This window comes from Electrona antarctica (assembly GCF_951216825.1).
Source record: "Electrona antarctica genome assembly, chromosome: 6".
Classification (NCBI taxonomy): Eukaryota; Metazoa; Chordata; class Actinopteri; order Myctophiformes; family Myctophidae; genus Electrona; species Electrona antarctica.
In genome coordinates, this window is record NC_136811.1 from 10,028,335 (window position 1) to 10,051,605 (window position 23,271).

Consider the following 23,271-nt stretch of genomic DNA (forward strand, 5'->3'; position numbering starts at 1 on the left):
ACTTTTATGCAATGGCACAATTACACTTCATGCAATGGCATGGTTGGATAATAGCCTATTGTCATTGCTGAGTACCCGTGGACACCACAGACGATGAACACCAAATGATCGAGGCACATAGAACACCAAAGACCAAAAGACTAATGTTGTGAAATGCTGCATGCTGTGCCTTGATGATCACATACAAGCTGGGGGAAACCGAGGAATATATCAGATGACACAAGTCGTTTTATTTTAACCGAATATTGGCATAACATGAAAGAACAAAACCAGATTTCTGGATAGGCCTGTGTGTGTGTGTAGTCTGTTGTTGTCACGCGTGCGCGTCACGCACACACACACACACACATCGCACGCACACATCCATCCAACCTTTCTCTTGTTGAAAGTCAGATGATTATTCTATATGACATCATATACTGTATGATATATTATTATTCTGCTGTTCTACCCGTGGAGGTAATAGCAGTTGATGCCATAGAATTGATGCTTCTTCCCCGTGTGGATGTTGTCTCTCAAGTCCACGCCGGCCACACTGGAACAGGCGTTGTTGAAGTTGCGGCGGGCCTCCGACTTGCTGAATGAGTCCTGCAGCTCCACCAGGCTAGAGAAACGGCGGCCCCCCTGAGGAGGAACAGAAGCAGGGTGGATGATGCCGGGCAGGACGGGAGGTCTGGGCAGCATGCACGGAGCACTGGAGACACTCCTCGCCAGCGTTGTCTCTCTGTCCCTCGGTGTGGTCCGTTGTTCAAAATGTGCCGCCCTCGATGATTCCACGCCCCCTACGGCCGACTTGTCTGTGACGGAGAGCGACCTGCCAGGAGGAGGACTGTTGGAGTCTTGCGGCTGCGCGTGCGACGTATCGAGCTCTGCTACTACGGCCCTGTGTTCGTCCACCTCTACCGTCGCCGTGTGGGGAGTCTGGGGACGCGGGTGGCTGTGCGAGGCGGCTACCTGCCGCTCTGTGTCTGTGATCGTCTGTGAGGGTTCTGTCCGCCCAGCTTTTGTCCCTCGGCTGTTGGGTGTTGGTGGTTGTGTTCCTTCAAGGTGACCGTCGTCAAACTTGACTCTATAATGTTCACCTCTCTTGCTGACCGCGGAGAGCGCGGAGCGAGCGGAGCGGAGCGCGGAGGCTCTGGCACCCGGCTGTCGGGTATTTCCTGCCACATTATTGACGTCCTCGGCAGATCCAGGCTCAGTGAGGCTTCTGCTGAACACTGCCTATACACAGACACAGACAGACAGACAGACCAGACAGACAGACAGACAGACAGACAGACAGACAGACAGACAGACAGACAGACAGACAGACAGACAGACAGACAGACAGACAGACAGACAGACAGACAGACAGACAGACAGACAGACAGACAGACAGACAGACAGACAGACAGACAGACAGACAGACAGACAGACAGACAGACAGACAGACAGACAGACAGACAGACAGACAAGACAGACAGACAGTTAGTTTAGCCGAGGTAAAGAAATGGATGAATAGCCCCTTCCTACTCCTGAACTCTGCCAAATCAGAGATGCTGCTAGTCGGTCCAGCCAAACATACCCATCTGTTCAATAACATAACCCTTAACCTCGATGGCTGCCCAATAACCAGTTGTCTGAAACGTAGGAGTCATTTTTGACACATCTCTATCTCTTTCACACACCACATAAAAAGCATCACAAAATCTGCCTTCTTCCATCTGCGCAACGTTGCAATACTCTCCCTTCCCGATGCCGAAACCCTGGTCCACGCTTTCATCACCTCAAGAATAGATTACGGCAATGCCCTCTTCTCCGGTTTACCATCAACAGAAGCAAAATCTTAGATTAGTCCAAAACACAGCAGCTAGAGTACTCACCAGAAAAAGGAAATTTGACCATAGAACTACACTGGTTACCCATACAGGCCAGAGCCGACTTCAAGATACTCCTGACCTATAAAACCTTAAACGGACTAGCGCCACCTTACATGTCCAGTTTAGTAAATATATACATCCCTATATACATCCCTCCAAGACCACTACGCTCTCAGGATGCCGGAAAGCTCACAGTCACACGGACGGACGGAGTACAGTATTGTTGAGTTTTTATTACACAATTTCCCGGATCTTTTTAAATCTCACCCCTGATACCCCAATAAAAAAAAGTGTCAAAACACAAAATACAAAAATAATGAAAAAGGCAAAGCTACAATTACCTTGGCCTCCTGTGGCTCAATAAGTTCCTTTACAGAAGTGGGTTTAGTATTGGTGGTGGTGGTGATGATGGTGGGTGGGGTAGGGTGTAGGGCGGCCGCTGGGGTCAGACGGTGGTTTGGACCCTGAACTTGGACATGTTGAGCAGTACTAGGCTCAGTGGACAGCTGGGAGACGGCCCTCACGGCACTGTGATGTCCCCGATGTCTCCCCGTCCTGCGGCCTTCTCTCGGCTGGGAGGTCACGAACACGGGCTGGGACCTCTCTCGCTGGGACAGGAGGAGGACAGTCACAGGCTTGAATGCATTCTGGTTTAGCATGCACAGCTTAACCCAAACAAAAGTCTTCTAAATCCTGACAGTTTTCTGAAACACCTATGTTTTTATATCAGTGGCGCTCAATATTTCATGTCAAGGACCCCCAAAATTATATGCAATTGGCTGCCAACCCCCATCTGAAAATATGTTGTTCCAGTGACCCCCCCCCCCCCCCCCCCCCCCCCCCCCCCCCCAGAAGCAAAGACATTTTCACCTTTTTTCAAAAATAGCAGACCTACAAGACCTGGCGCGCTATGAGCTTGTAGATCTGCTATTTTTCAATAGCTAAAGTGTAACATAATTCTTTAAAACACCATAAGGGGTTCCCGCCCAAAATGGGTTAAAATGAATGAACCTCATGGGTTTGGTGTCTATAATACGGCACATGCGTTCGTATAATTGTTGCTGGCGTCTCCTTTATTTAAACAGGAATCCGTATGAGACCAGAGCTCGCATTCTCAAGAGAGACCTGGTCAGAGAGCATCAGCATTCCACACAACGGGTCGACAAAGACAAGAAAAGCCTAAAGGGATTCATCGTGTCCAAAGCAACAATTACAGTACTATGCTGCTTCCTAAAACCTGACTGGTTGGGAGATCAAATATTGTTCAATCCATATATTCCTTAAAGGGGCATTCCACTCATTTTCAACATTTTACTATGCCATTAATGTACCTTAGAGCTGTTGTGTGGAAATAATAAAAAAGTCCCCCCATTCTGTGTTTCCTAGAACTAGAGGTCTGAAAAAAATCATTAACATGTTAGTGATTTTTTTCATAATTACAGTTCTAGGAAACACAGAATGGGGGGACTTTTTTATTATTTCCACACAACAGCTCTAAGGTATATTAATGACATAGTAAAATGTTGAAAATGGGTGGTTTTCCCCTTTAATTCTGGTCATTCACCGGCCTTTCAAGGACCTTGACTAAAACGGAGTTTGGAGAGATGCGTCTAATTATTCAGAACAATGGCTCAGGAAGAAAAAGCTCAGGAATTACTGTGCATGGCGCTGCTCTGCGGCGACATGGGCATAAGGGCTACGCTTGCATGCGGGTCCTTTGTCTAAGACACATTTCTTCCTCGGGAGACAAATAAAGCTTGAACTTGAACTTGTACATTGGTGTATAGAAAGGTTAATATGGCCATGATATCTGCAGCCAGCTATACGTATAAGAACAAAGGGGGAGATTGTCTGGGCCTGATGGGCCCTCCTATAGAGCGTTGCAGTCCCGCCCCCTACCAGGGCCCAGGAAATGATTCTCCGTTCATTTTCCTCATAGACTTTTCAGAAAGTATTTAAAGATGTTTACGCCGCGGACAAAGCCAACTCTTGTCGTGACAAATCATGACAACAAACACAATTTTTTGGGCCGAACAAATAATTAGAAAGAAGAAAAAAACGGCAGGTTACAACACTTTTTTTGTTGTTTTTCTTCTTTGTAATTATTTGTTTGGTCCAAAATATTGTTTGTGTTGTCATGAGTTGTCACGACTCGAGTTGGCTTTGTCCGCGGCGTAACCGTCTTTAAATAAATACTTTTTGAAATGTCTATGGGAAAAATGCATTGGGAATCATTTCCTGGGCCTGGCGTCGTCATGAAAGGGGGCGGGACTGCGACGCTCTATAGACAGAAAAAAGGAGTGAAAGAGAGTGTGTGACTTCTGGGGGCATATAGTGGAATGGGTGAACTGCAGTCTTCTGCAGATCTTATCTGATCTCACCTCATGCCATCATGCATTACTGTGAATTTACTGTACACAATTCTACAGTACCAGTGGTGTGGCGTGTGGGCTCATTCCACCAGCAGCTGAGGAATCAATGATGTTGTCATCGTAGTCATCCATCTTCAGTGGGTTTGCTGGCCCTGATCCTGGAGAAAAAATGTCACTAGCAGAATATAATTGAACTGACGAAGATCAATCGTGGATCGAAATGTTGTTCGATTAACCACTTGAGCGCGTAGCGCGACAAATAGCGAAAATAGCTCATTTAACAAGCTAACAATGTATAGCATCATATTTATATAATTTTTTTTTTTGGGGGGGGAAACGCTGAAAGAGAGTTGGGGAGCGACATGCTACGGTCGGCAATAGTCCGTCCACCCGGGATTCGAATAGCTCAAACTTTTGAAATGTTTTTAATATTCTTCAAAAAGTTTGACAATTTATGAAAATGTACAAAACAAATTCAATGTCCAATATGTCCAGGGATTCATCTGAAATCGCTTGATGTACTGTATATGGATATGTATATGGAAAATTAGCAGATTATTTACACACTTCAATGCATAGCCCTACTGTAATAAGCCTACTGTATGGTTTATGTCTGCAAATGTGTATAGAATCGGAACAGCAGGGGTGGTATTGCAGTTGCTGTACTGCACTGTTGTGACGAAAAGAGAGCTGAGCCAGAAGGCAAAGCTCTCTCTCTGTCTACCGAGCAATCTTCGTTTCTACTCTCACCTAATGGTCATGAAGTGTGGGTCATGAGTCATGACCGAAAGAATAAGGCCATGAATACAACCGGCTGAAATGAGTTTTCTTCGACGGGTGGCTGGCATTTCCCTTAGAGATAGGGTGATAAGTTCAGTCACGCGAGAGAGACTCGGAGTAGAGTCGCTGCTTCTTCGCCTGGAAAGGAGCCAGCTTATGTGGTTCGGGCAGGATGCCTTTCGAGCGTCTCCCCAGGGAGGTCCTCGAGGCACGTCCCACTGGGAGGAGACCCCCGGGCAGACCGAGACAGACCAGACATCGACTCACTGGCCTTGGAACGCCTTGGGATGCCCCAGGAGGAAGAGGGACATCTGGATCTCTCTGGTACCCCCGTGACCAGACTACGGATAAGCGGTTGAAGATGAATGGAAATGTGTATAATTCATAGGCTACTGTATGTTGAATGTGGTGATGAGTCAGTTTACTGCCAAGTTAATACATGTATTGTTTGTCCAGCACTTCTTGTGTATTGCTGTCAGTGCTATTCCCATTAATGTTTAAGCTGTAGGCACATATTGGACACATTATTGGACACAACACCAGCATTTTGGAACTCACTACCGCTGTCTTACATTTGTCAACCTCTGACCTACAAGCTCACAACGCATCGCAACGGAACGCATTGTGAGCTTGTAGAGCTGCTATTTTTGTTCGAAGAGATTTGGCGTAGATTAGAGGGAAAAGGGAGCATACCAAGTATAGGCCCCTGGGGGACTCAAATCAACAGAATATATTGGGTTTAAGTAGGTCATCGTACCGGTGTAGTGCAATTGATAGGACGTGATCCAGTGTGACTTCTCCACATTCTTTTGAGCGTTTGCGGTCCGATCCGACAAAGAGATATCCCAGTTCCGGAGTCTGGAGTTTGGGAACACTGTCTTTGGAGGACTTGGATAGAACACCTGGCCCTGGCCTTTCAATGGCTTTGTGTACTGGAATAGAAAGAAGCCAGGATTGTTACATCATTGTGACAGCTTCAAGGTTCTTTGAGCTTTCTTTATTTGTCACATGTTGTGTACGAGCACGAGAGAGAGAGAGAGAGAGAGAGAGAGAGAGAGAGAGAAATAGAGCAACATATTGTTCTGGTTTCCGCAGACATTGTCAGCATGTCAGTGTCGCATTTGTAAAATTGTTCCCTTATCGATCAATTTGTAAAATTGTTCCCGCATCATACGTATATTGGACCGATGATGAAAACTATGAGAAATTGAATGTTGTTTTGGTTGCTATAACGCCACACCACAATTATTCTACTAAATATTCCACACAGTCTTGACGTGATTTTATAACTGTGTACAGTATGTGTGTACAAATGCTTTATAATGTTATAACTATAATTGTACAGTGTTGTAAGCAGATTAAAATGCATTCTACATATTCTTATAATGCATTATAGACATGGGCTTCGCATAAAGTGTATGAGGTTATATAATTTGCCTTGGTATTGGGAAATGAGTTTACACAAAGTAAGTTACTGATATACTGTACTCTCAAGAGTTAAATCATTGTTAAACATCTGCATTACATAAAGAATTGTAAACAATTAGAGAATGTAGGAGAATTGTATCAACTGAGAATTTGATCAACGTTTGATCCTGTTATCTCTCCTAATGGTAAAAAGAAAATCTTATCCAGCGTCACCAAAATATTCTACGTTTTGGGTCCGAGAGGCTAAATGTCATCAAATGGTGGTCCGTGGCTCAAATGCCGAATAAATAATGGTCCTTGATACGAAAAGGATTGAAAACAACTGGTTTATTTGAACACTCACGTCCAAGAAGCCACGCTCTCCCGGCCACTCCACAGCTGTGTTCCCGACTGACAGCGGTGCCTCCAGGACCTCGTGTCTATACGGACCCCCTGCAGTTTGGAACACAAGACAGTTTTGAAAACCCCTCAACTCTATCAAGGTTCAAGGTTGTACTTTATTGTTACATATTGATTTTTTTTAACCCATTTAGGCCTGACCTCAACATTTTAAAAAAATCTTCTAAATAAATATTTTCACGATTTTTCAAAAATAGCAGACCTACAAGCTCGTAGCGCGCCACTCGGTGGCGCGCTATGAGCTTGTAGATCTGCTATTTTTCAATGGCTAAATTATAACATAATGTTTAAAACACCAAAAGGGGTTCCCGCCCAAAATGGGTTAAATGAAAAAAGTAAAATAGCCAAACTAGCAGATCTACATCTACAGCCTCACAAGAAAGCATCGCATCAGGATGCGTTGTGAGCTGTTTTTTGATTGATTGAAGTATTTATTAACAGTTTGCAGAATTACAGTACATCTCAAGCACAACTCGATACAAAAACTGTCAACTGTGAGTTGGACGACCAATAAAGCACTACGCTTGTTTACAAGAGGGTCCACCATGTTCAATTCATCATAACATTTAGAGACATACAAATATACACTTCTATATAGCCAAAAAACAGGAAATCATCATCATAAAGGAGGTAAAAAGGGAAAAGAAAACATATACAGTGAGGGGGCGTTCCACATTTCGGTGGCATAGGAGCAAAATGAATTTAGTCCCTTGTTTGTGCCAAATCTGGGTTGCACATGGTTTGTTGAGCTCGCTCTGGTGTTGTGGATGTGGACTTCGTTGACATGTATATATTTAGACAGGTACATGGGTATCTTGGTGGTGTATCGAATCTTGTGGACCAGACCCCTTGCAAGATGCTGTACTCTGTCGTCAACCCTAAGCCATTCCACCCTGTCAAAGTGGGGTGGGTTCGGGGAGTGAGGCCAAGTAGTAGCCTGACCAGTTTGTTTTGGGAAGTCTGGAGCCTTGTTTTAAGGGCCTTTGAGGTGCTGTGGTAGGTGCATGCATAGTCGAAGAAACCTTGTACGAGGGCTCCTGTTAGGGTCTTCAAGGTGTTTTTGTCGACCAGTCAGGAGATCCTGGAATCTTGTTCTTTGGTTGACTTTTTTGATTACGGTATGTTGGTGGCCATTTTATCACCGGAAAGATGGAACCAAGGTACTAGGTAAGTTCATCTTTTCGTGTGATAATATTGTCAATTTGTCACCCACTCTAACCAAGAAGCCATCTGCCTTGCTGAGATTACGATTTGATCCAAAGAGAATGGATTCAGTTTTTCCCAGGTGTAAAGATAGTTTGCGGTGTGAGTTCTAATGCACAGCGTGACATCCTTGAATGATGGTAGTATGAGTATTATGAGGTTACATGCCTAAAGCATGCCAATGGGATGGTGGAGTTCATGTGGTTACGGATGTTACAGTATAGGGAAGCTGAGAAGCAGCTGGTTCAAGAGTGAAGGCGCTAGAAGTATTCAATCCAACGATAGAAACAGTTAGTAAGGTATATTGTTCCACAGACCAGTTAAGCATTACTCGTACATATAGTTGTTGTGTTGTTATCACAGCAACCAATACAAATAGATCAGTGGTTTTCAACCAGTGGTCCTTGAGCGGTTTCCAGGTGGTCCCCAACTAAATTATGGAACGTTGGTAACCAGATGGACCCTTAGTATAGATCTTTAACTCTTGAGAGTGTAAAATGAAACCGAATGGACCCCAATTACGGGTCCAAATCCATTTGGTTTCATACTTTCATTTTACACTCTCAAGAGTTACATTATTGTTAAACATCTGCATTTCTTAATTTACAAGAAGTCTACACGATTAGAGAATGTAGAAGAATGTTTTTTTTTAATCAACGTTTGCCTGTTATCTCTCCTAATGGTACCAACATCAATACAGCATGGAATTGTGGACAGAATCTTATCCAACAATAACAAAATATTGAGGCTAAATTGAGGCTAAATCTATTCAAAATGGTGGTCCGTGGCTCAAATCAACATAGATCAACAATGTCTAGTCTGAATACACAAATCTATATAGGCCTATTCTACAGTCTACATGACAACGTAAACACAAGAATATAGTCAAGTCTTACCCATTCTGGGCGGGAACATTATGTTATGCTTTAGCTATTGAAAAATAGCAGATCTACAAGCTCATAGTGCGCCACCGAGTGCTCGCGCTACAAGCTTGTAGATCTGCTATTTTTGAAAAATCGTGAAAATGTGCCTGAAATCTTTGAATATATATTGTTACAGAGTGAACGTTTTTAACTCAAATCTTTGCTTCTGGGAGGGGTCCCTGGAACAACATATTTTCAGATGGGGGTCGGCGGCCAATTACATATAATTTGTGTGGTCCTTGACATAAAATATTGAGCACCACTGATAGGTTTTTCAGAAAACTGTCATGATGAAGACATGAAGACATTTTTTTAAATTTGATGTCGGCCTAAATAGGTTAAAACATTCTGATGTGTAGAACTGCTGTGTTCCAGTTCCTTCAGTCAGAGTGTATCTTATGACGCGCTGCGTTTCCTACCTATGGTTTTGCTCAGCACGGTGAGCCCTGGAGCGCTGGAGGGCACCAGGGCGCCGAGGGTCGGCCGCGAAGCCGCTCGAACTCCACTGACGGGGTCGTCCGCAGAATGGAACGCTGGGAACATTGCGAACCGGGAGATGTGAGACGTATAGGGATGCTCTTTTGGAATGGCGACCTTTATCATTCTTTCGCTATATGTGACGTGGCAAATAAAGAAATGGACAAGGAAGCATTTGAGGTAAACATAACAGCAAACGGGTGGCCACTATTATGGAACAATGTGTAGCTTTACAGTATATGTACTTATGTCTAAAGTCTTAAAGTATTTCAGGAGTTGGAATTGCTGTAATGTAAAGCACAAACTACTCACCCAATGTTTATATCAGTTGGTTTTGGAACACTGAGAAGGAAAAGGAAATGGATATCAACGTTGGTACTTTTGATGTGCATAGCCTTTTAATTATAATGTAATTATACTGTATATAATATTATATTATAATATAAATAAAATATGTTGCTCAGTGTATGACTGCTTGAATTGACTGGTGAAAAATGTGCCATGTTGTGCAGTAAAATGAGATGTGCATTGCATCGTAGAATCAAATCGTTACCTGCTGAATTGTAATCGAATTGAATTGTGAGGGCAGTGCCAATGCAGTGCACACCTCTAGTTACCCAGAATAGAAACGTTCACTGTATGTTTGGTGTTTTTATTCTTTTTTAATTATACTTATATATTAGTCAGAACTGTAAACAGCACGTGGTACAGTAAGACATTCAGGCTAAAAGGGTAACACAAAAATGTCCTGCACGGGCACTTTTTTCCATTGTGGTCCCATGTATTCAATTCACTATCAACATATAGCATAAAAAAGTAACGCAATAGAGGGTATGCGCATGCTTAAAGGGAATGGCACATCGAGTGGCAAAGCAACATGCAAAGTGAGTTTAACATTGTTTAACGTTGTTTAATGTTGTTTAATGCAATCAGATAGGACTTTTCTGTTTGGATGCATGGGCTGTCAAGGCCAGAAAGTAGTTTTTTGCCACTCAGTAGGCATTCCTGCGTAACTTCCAGGTTTGATGATGATGTCACGCGCATACCCTCTATAATACATGTCATCCACCAACACAAAGCACTATATATGCACAAAGGAGAAAAGGGAATTGATATGATATTTGCTACCCACAGCTGATCATTGAGGCGGACATTGCTTTTCATTGTGGGGGTGATGTCATAAGGTTGCTGTATGGTGACGTTCCTGTGAAAGTATAAGACAAACGATAATAGTGTAAATGGAACAGATATCATCTGACACACATGGTCATATAGGCTTTGTTCAGACCGCAAATCTGCAGTGGTGTACATGTAATTGACCCATTTTGACCTGAGATCAGATTCTAAAAATGTCTTCTACATCCAGTTTTCTGAAAAAGCTGTGTCTCTATGTCAGTCGTTCTTCGATTTTTCAAAAATAGCAGACCTACAAGCTCGTAGCGCGCCACTCGGTGGCGCGCTATGAGCTTGTAGATCTGCTATTTTTCAATAGCTAAAGCATAACATAATGCTAACACCAAAAGGGGTTCCCGCCCAAAATGGGTACAATTCTGAGGTACTTTTCGTTCACTGGGCTATTTCCAATTGTCAGTACTTTTACTTATACTGACTACATCTCAGAGGCAAATATTGTAGCCTATACCTTTACTCCACTAAACCAAACTTTAGATTAGTTACTTACTTTGTAGATTCTGATTATTATTACAAATCATGCATTAACCACTTTATATTAACCACACCCCCTATATACATTTCGGACGTTTGAAAATAGCAGATCTACAAGCTTGCGTTGCGATGCATTGCTTGTGGATGGGCCATTTTCAGTACTTTAGTGTGAAATGAATAGGGCATTCATTTACAAAAAGAAAAACTCCAAAGTTTAAATATGGAGATACGAGATGTGTTTGTATACGGTAGGTAGCCTACTCGGGTACGACTGCTCCTCCGTAGCTGAAGTGCCGATGGCCTTTTATGGCGGCAGGAATCCTGCCGCCTGGGGTGACTTTGGCCTCCATCCAGGCTTCTGTTCCGGCTGTCCTTTCCTCAATGGATGACGTGGTGGCAAGAGGATGAGACTGTTCCCGACTCCCTAAAGGTGGTCACACTTCATTAGTATTGTAGTAGGCACTAGGCTATATGTTTACCAAATAAGTGCCATGCCAATATTCATTCAAATCATAGATACATAGCACATATAGAAATGTGTGTGTGTGTGTGTGTGTGTGTGTGTGTGTGTGTGTGTGTGTGTGTGTGTGTGTGTGTGTGTGTGTGTGTGTGTGTGTGTGTGTGTGTGTGTGTACAGCGATTCAGGAGTCCTGAGTTGGTGTTTGCTATTAGTCTACTCAGCACTCTCACATGGCATTATTAAATATCTGAACATTTGGAATACCGTAGCTCTTTTGACGAGCTGCTCCTAATCAGCAGAGTAGAGTTCTTCAATCAGGAGGTACACAATGTACATTTTGTTCATTCAAAAGTTTACTTCACAAAATACTAGGAGGCGATGGATAAAAATAAAGTAGTATAGTTAGGTCAACCTCACATAATGAAAACAATATTTCTGTATTTGAGTAAAATAATATTACAACTGCCATTATTATCATACAACTTTTCCATAGGATATGTTCATTGATCTTGATATAAAACACAAAATTGAATAAAGAACAATTTGGTCATTATTCTACATACATCCTTCTATTGCATTGAGTTGTGCTTGAATTGTACTGTAATTCTGCAAACTGTTAATAAATATTTCAATCAACGAATCAATCAAGAGTCTACTAGATCTGGAGAGAATCAATGTAAATGTAAAAAAGCACAAGGCCAAACACTACCATGTCGTCTTACCTGGACTGCTGGGCGATCTTTTTATTTTAAAGTTTGAGGTATATTCTCCCAGAAAGGGAGCGGTCTACTCATTATTATGCTGTTTGACCCAGCTCCACATTGCTCCACTCTCTCTCTGGAGTGTGCGTTTGTCCCCTAGTAGGAAAGTAGAGCTGTTTGAACAAGGCTCCTCTTGATCCAGGAGGGTTGAGTGGAGAGTACAGCAGCACAACGAGGAGTAACTAACTCCCACAGCAGGACTTCCACTGCTGCCTGCCGCCGTGTCTGTGTGTGCGTGTGCGTGTGCGTGTGTGTGTGTGTGTGTGTGTGTGTGTGTGTGCGTGTGTGTGTGTGTGTGTGTGTCCTAGTAGGAAAGTAGAGCTGTTTGAACAAGGCTCCTCTTGATCCAGGAGGGTTGAGTGGAGAGTACAGCAGCACGAGGAGTAACTAACTCCCACAGCAGGACTTCCACTGCTGCCTGCCGCCGTGTCTGTGCGTGTGCGTGTGTGTGTGTGTGTGTGTGTGTGTGTGTGTGTGTGTGTGTGTGTGTTCCCACTCAAATAGGCTGTGTGGTGCGGTGCAGGCAGCACAATGAGGGGAAGAACACGATCAGGTTGAGTGACACCCAATCCACAGCAGTCACAGACTGAGCCAGCACCAGCATGCACACAACTCTAGGACTGGTGTCATCTGGTTGCCTGTGGTACACACACATACGGTAAAGTCGAGAAGAGTATTCGTTTAACTCTGAGAGTGCAATAATGTACGTTGTTTTTTACCTTTAGACCGTTCAAATTACCACTCTGGATTTTGTAGGGGGGAGGAGGAGGGGGGGGGGGGGGGGGGGGGGGCAGCTGATGTAAGCTTAAGACTATTTCTGCAACCATTGTGATCTGACAGTACTTGTTAACCCATTTTGACCTGAGATCAGATTCTAAAAATGTCTTCTACATCCTGACAGTTTTCTGAAAAAGCTATGTCGTTTTCAAAAACAGCAGATCTACAAGCTACGAGCTTGTAGGTCTGCTATTTTTCAATAGCTAAAGCATAACATAAGGGGTTCCCGCCCAGAATGGGTTAAAGTTGATATGAAGCTATATAGCACAACAAAATAAGAAATAAAATAAAAAGCCCAAGCTTGCATGTAGGCTATTATAAATATATAAACCATGCAAACCTGAATGTTGACAGTATAGCGGAGCTGAGAAGTGCTGATCAAACTGGGATTGCACTTTCTTTCATCCGCTTCCAAGTGAGCAATCACTGCTTGGCATCCCAAAACTCATGCCACCGGGCGGCGGGCCCTCAGATCTGATACCTTGTATGTTATATCAAATGTTCACACACAGCTCGGTGAACGCACAAGGGCTTTGAAGGACAGGTTGGAAACCAAGCTGCCTCCGGACCGAGACCTGGCGACACCAGATATACAGGCTTATAGCAGAGGGGCTGCTGTGTCTGGTTTCACTCATGCTTAATTTATGCTTTGCTGCATGTGTCCCGATGCCGCATATAGCTGATCCACAAGCTCACAACGCGTGGCCATGCGACGCGCTGTGAGCTTGTAGATCGGCTATATTCGGAGCGAAGCACCGGCGCACAACGAAGTATACATGGCTAAATCAGGCTTTAGAGTTCATGTTTCCATACCCCATTACTCTACACACACACACACACACACACACACACACACACACACACACACACACACACCTTGACAGCTGCTTTTCATCAATGTGAAATCTCACCATAGACATGTGAGGGGGGCTGTATTCATGTAGGAAGGTCATAAAGATTGAGGGATGACACCCAGCTCAGAATGAAGGGGGAAGACAAGCCACATAAAAAAAAAACCACTACTGTATCTAATCATATCAACTCAATTTCAGTGTATCGACATGTCACAAGTTGACACCCAGGTAAAAAGGTGGCGGGTAGAATTGACTTTGCTCAAGCTTTCCCACAAATGCAGTCACGTTAATCCATTTTGGGCGGGAACCCCTTTTGGTGTTTCAAGCATTCTGTTATACTTTAGCTATTGAAAAATTGCAGATCTACAAGCTCGTAGCGCGCCACCGAGTGCCGCGCTACGAGCGTGTAGGTCTGCTATTTCTGAAAAATCAAAGAACGACTGACATAGAAACATAGCTTTTTCAGGAAACTGTCAGGATGTAGAAGACACTTTTAGAATCTGATCTCAGGTCAAAATAGGTTAAAGAAATGAGGAGAGTGAAACTGTGGAGCCATATAGGTTATACATGTTTGTACATGTAAAGTGTCCCACATCAAATGGACAACTGCACTATAGCGTGGATAATCGTTACGGGCATACATAATGTGTAATTACAACAGAATTCATATAGTTGCATTAATGTAGGTACAGTTAAAAGTTGTAAAGGTTGTGATAGATCAGGGGTTTCTCAACCTTTCATGGTTCAGGGCACACTTGAACATCTCAAAAGTGTCGCTTGAGTTCTGGCTGGGATCAATGGAATGAAATGTCATGGTTTTATAGAAGGAAAAAAACACGTCATTTTATTTACTTACGTATGTTTTAAAAAATATATATATGAATGTTATATTATCATTAAAATCTTAGTATTTTGCAAATTATTTGGGAGCCCACTTGTAATATCATCGCAGCCCACCAGTGGTCCCCGGCCCAAAGATTTAAAGGAGAATTCCATGCTAGAAGGCTTTCTTACCTTTCTTTGTAGTCGTTACGTCCCCACCAAAGAGGTCCAGGTGTTTTTTTGTGCAAAAACTCCTTATTGGCTATTTCCCCTACCATAAGCCCTCAATGAATTGCATTGAATGGAATGGGAATTGAATGGGGCTATGGGGTGTTAATTCGCTTATTTCCATCTAAATAAGTAGTAAAGTGTGCCGCTTGGGATATTATTTACATTATGAAGAGAGGATATATACAAAAAATATAATTTTGAGCGATGGAAATAAGCGAAATAGCACAACACCCCATAGCCCCATTCAATTCCCATTCAATTCAATGCAATTCATTTAGGGCTTATGGTAGGGGAAATAGAAGTACCAAAAATGTCTTCTTACCATCCGGTCTAGACCAGATCACACAGCGATTTAGAAACACAGATCAGGCTTTCCTTGGAGGTGGAAAGCCTAGTAACAAGAGGTTATGAGCTATCCATGGTCCTGAAATTGCTATTAGGCATGGGAGCTTGATTTTGTGTAAGCATTATTTGAAAAAAGGATGAAAGGTGAAATCGACCAGAGACATTTTCCAAATGTTTTCACTCTCAATCGTTTCACGAGTCACCGCTTAAACAAAGACAAGTCTAACCAGCTGTGCTTCACATATTGCTCATTTCCTTTTTCCTTTTTTTCCCCCAACAAACCCATCTTTGCGGAACCAGCATTCCAACAGGTTGCACCGGCCTAACAAATTTAATCAATGCAACTGTCTGTCTTCAGACATGGAAGTGCTTTTATCCCATTTTGACCTGAGATCAGATTCTAAAAATGTCTTCTACATCCTGACAGTTTTCTGAAAAATCTATGTTTCTATGTCAGTCGTTCTTCGATTTTTCAAAAATAGCAGACCTACAAGCTCGTAGCGCGCCACTCGGTGGCGCGCTATGAGCTTGTAGATCTGCTATTTTTCAATAGCTAAAGCATAACATAATGCTAACATCAAAAGGGGTTCCCGCCCAAAATGGGTTAAAGCAACAGCAAAGCTAGTCTTGTTCATCAGCTGTTTTACAAGTCCCGCATATTCTGCATTTGCCTCGTTTTAATTGGAATTCTTCAGAGACCTTGTCCAAAGTATCAGTGCACACGCACGCACACACGCGCACACGCGCACACGCACACACACACACGCACACGCGCACACACACACACACACACACGCGCACACGCACGCACACACACGCGCACACACGCACACACACACGCACACACACACGCACACACACACACACACACACACACACACACCACACACACACACACAGAGAGAAGCTCAGTCCAACAAGCAATTACTGTGTTTTGCCCCAGTGGAATGGTTGCTCTGCTGCAGATTGCATTCCTGCTGCTGCATTATAAATGTGCCACGGCCTGCAGTGATTTCTCCCCTTGCCTGCTGGTTAATATTCCGTCATTACTGGAGGAATGCAGCTTGATTTGTTCCCTGGTGTCAAACTGTACGGCGTGGACCCCAGTGATGTGAACTCCCACTACTAACTCTCAATTATGACATTAATTAAACCAGATAAACGCCCTGAGGCTAAATAATCAGTTTCCCAGCACAGTGACAGTAATTAATTACCATATGCATGTGGGTGATTTTGGTCATCTTTAGTATGCTCTCACGTCTTTTTTCTTCCTCCCCTCTTTGCCCTCTTAATTGTACCTTCGTATTAACTGTCAAAATGTACTCTTCTTGGGTTGGGGGTGGGAGGGTTTGTGTTTGTCTTGTTGAGTTTATTTGTTTTTCAGAAAACGTGAAGGGTTTCTATCACTGACTGCTTATATTACTTAACCTGTGACATTCCTTCAATCAAAATTATGTTAAAACGGAGTATATGCTCATCAGTATGGTTTTGATTTTCAAATATAAAATACACAACGCTACAAAGAGTAAGCTCATGATTGTCTGAAGTAGGGAAGCAGAGATTAAAATAGGGTGCATTTTGCATCCCAAAACGCAGTTTAAAGTTAAGGGACGCAATAAAACAACGACCTCTGCATCCATGGGATGCAATACTGTACTACTGTACTGTTTTTTATTCTAGTTTATTTTGCTAGCTTTAGTTATAATATTAAATCATTTCTTCTTCTGTTTTCTACATGAATATAACCACATTATAACCATATCAAATGAAATGGGAGTTAAATGCTGCAATTTGTAAAAATGGCAAACTATGACTCCTAACGTCTTTGAAGTGGGACTCATAAAATGTCCCTGCAGGGACTCATCTAAAAGACATTGAAATTACATTGAAAACCTATTTACATCACTGGGGAAGACAGACAATCAACCTTTCCTGACTTCTGGCTGGCTGGCACTGCTCCTATGGTGTTGTGCAGTGAGATGACTTATTATTTGGGCCATGGTATCTTCCAATGACCTTTCAGACGACAAGGACATCTGGCAGACAGTGGTGGACGCTGTATGCGCCAAGCGGACATGCTGTGTCGCAAATTCAGCATGCCATGTGCCTCAGTATCTGTGAAGCTCTATCTCTTTGGATCCTTTTGTACACCACTGTATGCTGCCCACCTGTGGCGTCGCTACAGACCAGGTGCAGCATCAGATAATGACTGCACGAGGCTGCTGCTGAGAGCTCCAAGAAGCACAAGTCGAAGTCACTGAACGGTAGGGCATTCACTTCTAGTCATTTTTACTAGTTGACTAGTTGCCTAGTTTACTAGTCGACTGGTTGTTTAACTACCTATTATGTAAAACATAAAATAAATAAATTTCTTAAAAAAAAATGGAAATAAATATTTGTACATTGAAAAACTGTGTACATGGTGACTATAACTATAATATACCTGATCTTGAGGCCTACAAAATCGGGAAAAAAATAAAAATAAAATACAAAAAATATTTTTTTCTTCTTATCAACTAGTCAACTAGTACCAACTACCAACAAGGTCGACTAGTGGATTTACTGCTGCTTAATGCCCTACTGAACGGCCCTGCGTAGTACCACCCGTTTCAAATGTGCACATACACGTGCAGGAAGCAGAAGGCGACGCCGCGTGAATGAAAACGAGCGCTTCCAAACTCCAACACTTATAGAAGATAATCACCTGCGCGGAATTTCTTGCTAGAAAGTAACTCATCATAACATGTCTACGGTGGATTTTTATGAAGCGAGCGCTTTGCAGATTGAAAGAGGATAATTCGAGCTTGCCCTAGAGCTGCAATGTTGGTGATTTTAACGTCGTTAAATACAAGCAGATCGGAAATTTCAATGTGATTAATGGGCTGTCAATGGAGGGTATTATTGCAACTACAGATTCCACCCAATATAAAAAACAAATGTGTTGCAAATTCCGGCTAACCTTTTTGTGTGACAAAAAAACTTGAAATGCCCTTAAACAACATATCATGTAATGTACAAACAATGATGCACCAAAGAACAATATATAAAATAATGCAACAAACAATAAAGTACAATGAGAAACACAATAACAAACTAGGCCATCAATCAAAGCACTGGCACTACGCTTACTTCAAACTCAAAGGAAGCGCGACAAAGAATGCATGTTGTCATCCATACAGAAAACACACTAACACGGTGATTGCATCGCATCAATGTAACTTGTCGGCAGCTCCATGGCATGAGAAGGAGAAAAGAACTCTGCAGTGGGATTGAGTGTGTGACAATTCAGGACCACGGAGAGTTCCTCGGTGACACTATATATACTGTTACGGTATATACGGTTGAATTTAGCAGTGGTGGAAAGTAACTAAGTACATTTACTTAAAGGAACACTCTTTGCAAAAATGAAGTTAGAACTTTAGAAGATCTAGAACACTTTTCTGGGGGTCTTTATGTGGTTTTATGATGCGTAGCGTAGAGTTAGTTCAGGCAGACATACTCGAGGGGGTTCATGCCATGCTCAAAGGCGCATACTATACTCAAGGGGTTAACATGCTGCATTACTATGTGGGTATAAGTGTGTGCAAGTTCCACACGTCATTCGCTGATGTGGCAGTCAGCTGACCAATTGGGCGGGCTACTTAAGCTCACCAGTCTGCATGCTCTTCCTGCCTTCCTCTGCATATGGTTCCTGGTTGTTATGTGATGTTTGCTCCCAGCACCACCACCGGTGGGCTACTGTTATTTACGCTCCCCATGGGGGTTTTATTGTATATCCGCCCCCTAAGGTCTTCCACTGCTGGCCTGCTCGCTTTGCCTAAAAAAATGTCAACTAAAAAATACGGGGGAAGCAGCTTTTTGCTTCTACGGGCCGACGGCGTGGAACAAACTCCCACTGTACCTTCGACACGCAGCCTCTGTAGACATTTTTAAAGCACAGCTCAAGACCCACTTCTATAGAGCGTCGCAGTCCCGCCTCCTACCCTGGACCAGGAAATGAAACCCAATGCATTTTCCTCATAGACATTTCTTAAAGTATTTATTTAAAGACTCTTACGCCGCGGACAAAGCCAACTCGAGTCGTGACAACTCATGACAACACAAACAATATTTTGGACCAAACAAATAATTACAAAGAAGAAAAACAACAAAAAAAGTGTTTTTTTCTTCTTTCTAATTATTTGTTTGGTCCAAAATATTGTTTGTGTTGTCATGAGCTGTCACGACTCGAGTTGGCTTTGTCCGCGGCGTAACCGTCTTTAAATAAATACTTTAAGAAATGTCTATGAGGAAAATGCATTGGGTTTCATTTCCTGGTCCAGGGTAGGAGGCGGGACTGCGGCGCTCTATACCCTTGCTTTTAATTGATTTGCTTTTTTATTTTTTTGTTATTCATGTCCTCACTGTATTGCATTACTGCTCTTGTTTTTTAATGTTTATGCCTTGCTTTTCTTTTCTTTTTTTCCCTCTCCATTGCTCTGTAAAGCACTTTGAGCTGCATTTCATGTCATGAAAGGTGCTATACAAATAAAGTTTTATTATTATTATTATTATTATACATATTGGTTAAATCTATTCGTGAGTTGTCTGACTGAAAGATATTTTAGATTTTAGCAGTGAGCCCAGTGTTTCTGATGTCATGGACACTGGGCTCATTTCCTTCCTGGACTACAATAAGCCTATCTCACAGAATTTCCCCGCCCCCCTTAATACGCCCCCTTTCGGGGTTAGTGGTGATAGCGTGACGTCACTCCATAGACGCTTCATGTTAACAGAGGTAATTTAAGAAGTCTACAACTTTTGTTTTCTCAAGGTAAGGTTTGTTCTATCTGTTCGAGCTGATTTACCATATTGTTTGCTTCATAATAATATTGGTCTGTCACATTTTTACATTAGAAAATGTACTTAGATTCTCCAGAGAAAAAAACGTGTAAATGCTCATGTTAAAGTCACCACTATTTACCGGAAGTGGGCGTGAAAAACGGGCTGTGAGATAGGCCTATTCCCATAATGCTTTGGTGCACTGCTCCTCCTTGTGGATAGGGGGATGGCTGTCTTACTGAGACAACATGTAGTCCAGGAAGTAAGTGAGACCAGTGTCCATGACATCAGAGACACTGGGCTCACTGCTACAATCTAAAATATCTAAAACCACATATTACACAGATACAGACCCCCAGGAAAGTCTTCTAAATCTTCTAAATCAGGCAAATATTCTACTTTTACTCCACTGCCGACGCATTGTGAGCCTGTAGATCGGCAATTTTCAAAAGATTTGTATACATTTGTAAACTTGAAATGAGACTCTGAGATTCTGCATAATGAGTACTTTTACATTTGGTACTTTGGGTACATTTTGATGCCAATACCTTTGTTCTTTTACTCAAGTACATTTAGAATTTTGGATTTTTTTTGGATGTAGTCAATATTTCTACATTGCAGTATTGATACTTTGATTTAATTAAAACAATTGAGTGTTCTTTCCACCAATGGTATTTAGTCGACCTACAAACTATGAGCTTGTATGCGTGCGTGCGTTATACCAGGGGTTCTCAACCCGTGGGTCGCGACCCCTCAGGGGGTCGCCAAATTATTTTAGGGGGTCCCCAAATTATTTTAAAAAGATTTTTTTTTAAATTTTATTTTCACGATTTTTCAAAAATAGCAGACCTACAAAGCTCGTAGCGCGCCACTCGGTGGCGCGCTATGAGCTTGTAGATCTGATATTTTTCAATAGCTAAATTATAACAATGCTTAAAACACCAAAAGGGGTTCCCGCCCAAAATGGTTTAAGGTTATTGTAGCAGTCAATTTATATTGGGGGTCGGGAGGGGGCGGGGCGGGGGTTCCGAGACATTGCCAAAGCATTTCCGGGGGTCCCCGGCCAAAAACGTTGAGAACCCCTGCGTTATACGTAGGCACGACAGATAGACCAATAGAGAGGTAATAGGGAGACAGAAAGACAGTGGGAGACTGAGAAAGAGATGGAAGCCGGTGAAAACCAAACATCGATATAGGTAAGTCAAAATGCAAATGTGTCCTCGTCCTACTCTGTCTACTACGCCGTGGACGAGGAGAACCTATTTGCATTTGACGAGCAAACGAGCAAATGAGCAGCTCTTCTCAGCCCAAACGTTTTAATGAAAGCCTCCACACTCCACCGTCTATATACACAGGCACTCTATTCCTTTTCTCCTTTTTTAAATCTTTATATCCCTCTCTATACAGTGTGTGTGTGTGTGTGTGTGTGTGTGTGTGTGTGTGTGTGTGTGTGTGTGTGTGTGTGTGTGTGTGTGTGTGTGTGTGTGTGTGTGCGCGCGTGCGTGCATGCGTGTGTGTGTTTTACCTTGCTGGAGCCTGGCAGCCTTGAGCTCACTTGCAGAAGTATTCACTTATTCAACAGGCAAGTCAGCACCACACAGCATCTGAACACATTGAAGAATAATCCTGGGTTATGCAATGTTTCATACAATGTGTGTCCTTGTCCGTCTGGCGTCTTGAATACAATGTGTGAATGGCTGCTAATTGCTGTAAGAGGACTTCTACTTCTACTGCGTTTCCGTTTACTGACCTGTCTGTCCGTCTAGCTGTCTGTCTATAAGTTAAAGGGATATTTCACTTTAAAAAAATCACACCTGTGTGAAGTGAGGGGCGCTAATATATTAAAGTCTAACTCATGTTGATTATAGGTGATGTGATGGTGATGTGAAACAAACGGTGCCATTAACGCAAACATTAAATTCTCTTTATTGTTAATGGCATTTAATGTTTGTGTTAGGGACAAGATGATGTACATTTTCCCTTCATTGTCAATGGTGTTTTTAAAACAAACATTGAACTAAAAACAAACATTGATTTAAGTTGTTCGATTCAGTATTTCGATATTTGATATTATATTATACCCCCCCCCATTCCCATACAAACCCATTGGAACTTCAAAACTCCATTTTAACCATGATAGATTCATCGAAAAGACCTGTCCTTTTTCTGGTGACTGGTGTCCTTCGAGAGAGACGAGAGAGACTCGGAGGACTTCTTCGCCTGGAAAGGAGCCAGCTTAGGTGGTTCGAGCATCTGGTTAGGATGCCTCACGGGCGTCTCCCTAGGGAGGTCCTTGAGGCACGTCCCACTGGGAGGAGACCCCGGGGCAGACCAAGGCGCAGTTGGAGGAAACACATCGACTCACTGGCCTTGGAGGAACATCTCGGGGTCCCCCAGGAGGAAGTCACTAATGTTGCTCTGGAGAGGGAAGTCTGGAACACTCTGGTGGAGCTGTTGCCCCCGCGACCCGACTACGGATAAGCAGTTGAAGATGGATGGATGGATGGATGGATGGTGTCCTTCTAATAATACGTGAGGTGCCCGTGCTTTTTCAATTACCCTTTTTCATGTATTTATTGGGGGGGAAATGAAAAGCATCAGGAAAAGGATATAAAAAGGATATAAAAAAATAAATGAAAAAAGTAATAAAAAGAAAAACACGGCCCCCTTGCGTATTAGGATGGCAGTATGAGTCACCAGAACCAAGGAGGGGTGTTTTCAATGAATCCTACATGGTTAAAATGGAGTTTGAAGTTACAATGGGTTTGTATAGATAGAGGAAGGGGGGGGGGGGGGGGGGGCGGGGGAGGGGGGCAGATACAATTAATATCAAATATCTATAATAAATACTGAATCGAGCAATTTAAAAACTGCCTGGGGTGTTCACATAAGCCTGAGTAGATGATAAAATGAAAGTGAAATATCCCTTTTAGAGAGATACACAGACAGACTAATACTGTATAAATAATAAAAGTTTGAGAATCACTGCGATAGACTATATAGCTTTCTGTCCCAAATGGACCCATAATGGTACATTTGGTTCCTATATCAATAAGAACGCCCTCAAGGAGCCCTCCCCGGACCCATTGAGAAC

At 42.8% G+C, this 23,271-nt stretch overlaps 1 protein-coding gene across 2 annotated transcripts; it reads right to left on the reverse strand.

Annotated features, from left to right (window-relative positions):
- Window positions 1-303: 303 nt before the first annotated feature.
- On the reverse strand, window positions 304-21,782 carry spmip4 (sperm microtubule inner protein 4). 2 transcript variants are annotated; one of them, XM_079504546.1, is made up of 10 exons: window positions 21,703-21,782; window positions 11,368-11,530; window positions 10,574-10,645; window positions 9,754-9,783; window positions 9,384-9,574; window positions 6,783-6,871; window positions 5,769-5,943; window positions 4,292-4,389; window positions 2,201-2,467; window positions 304-1,221 (listed from the first exon to the last, which is right to left on the reverse strand). In XM_079504546.1, exons 2-10 carry the CDS (start codon window positions 11,454-11,456, stop codon window positions 448-450), a joined length of 1,785 nt encoding a protein of 594 aa, XP_079360672.1. In that variant the 5' UTR covers window positions 11,457-11,530; window positions 21,703-21,782; the 3' UTR covers window positions 304-447. The 2 variants fall into 2 exon arrangements, with proteins under 2 accessions (XP_079360672.1, XP_079360673.1); XM_079504547.1 differs by lacking the exon at window positions 21,703-21,782 and adding an exon at window positions 12,289-12,348.
- Between the last annotated feature and the right edge of the window lie 1,489 nt (window positions 21,783-23,271).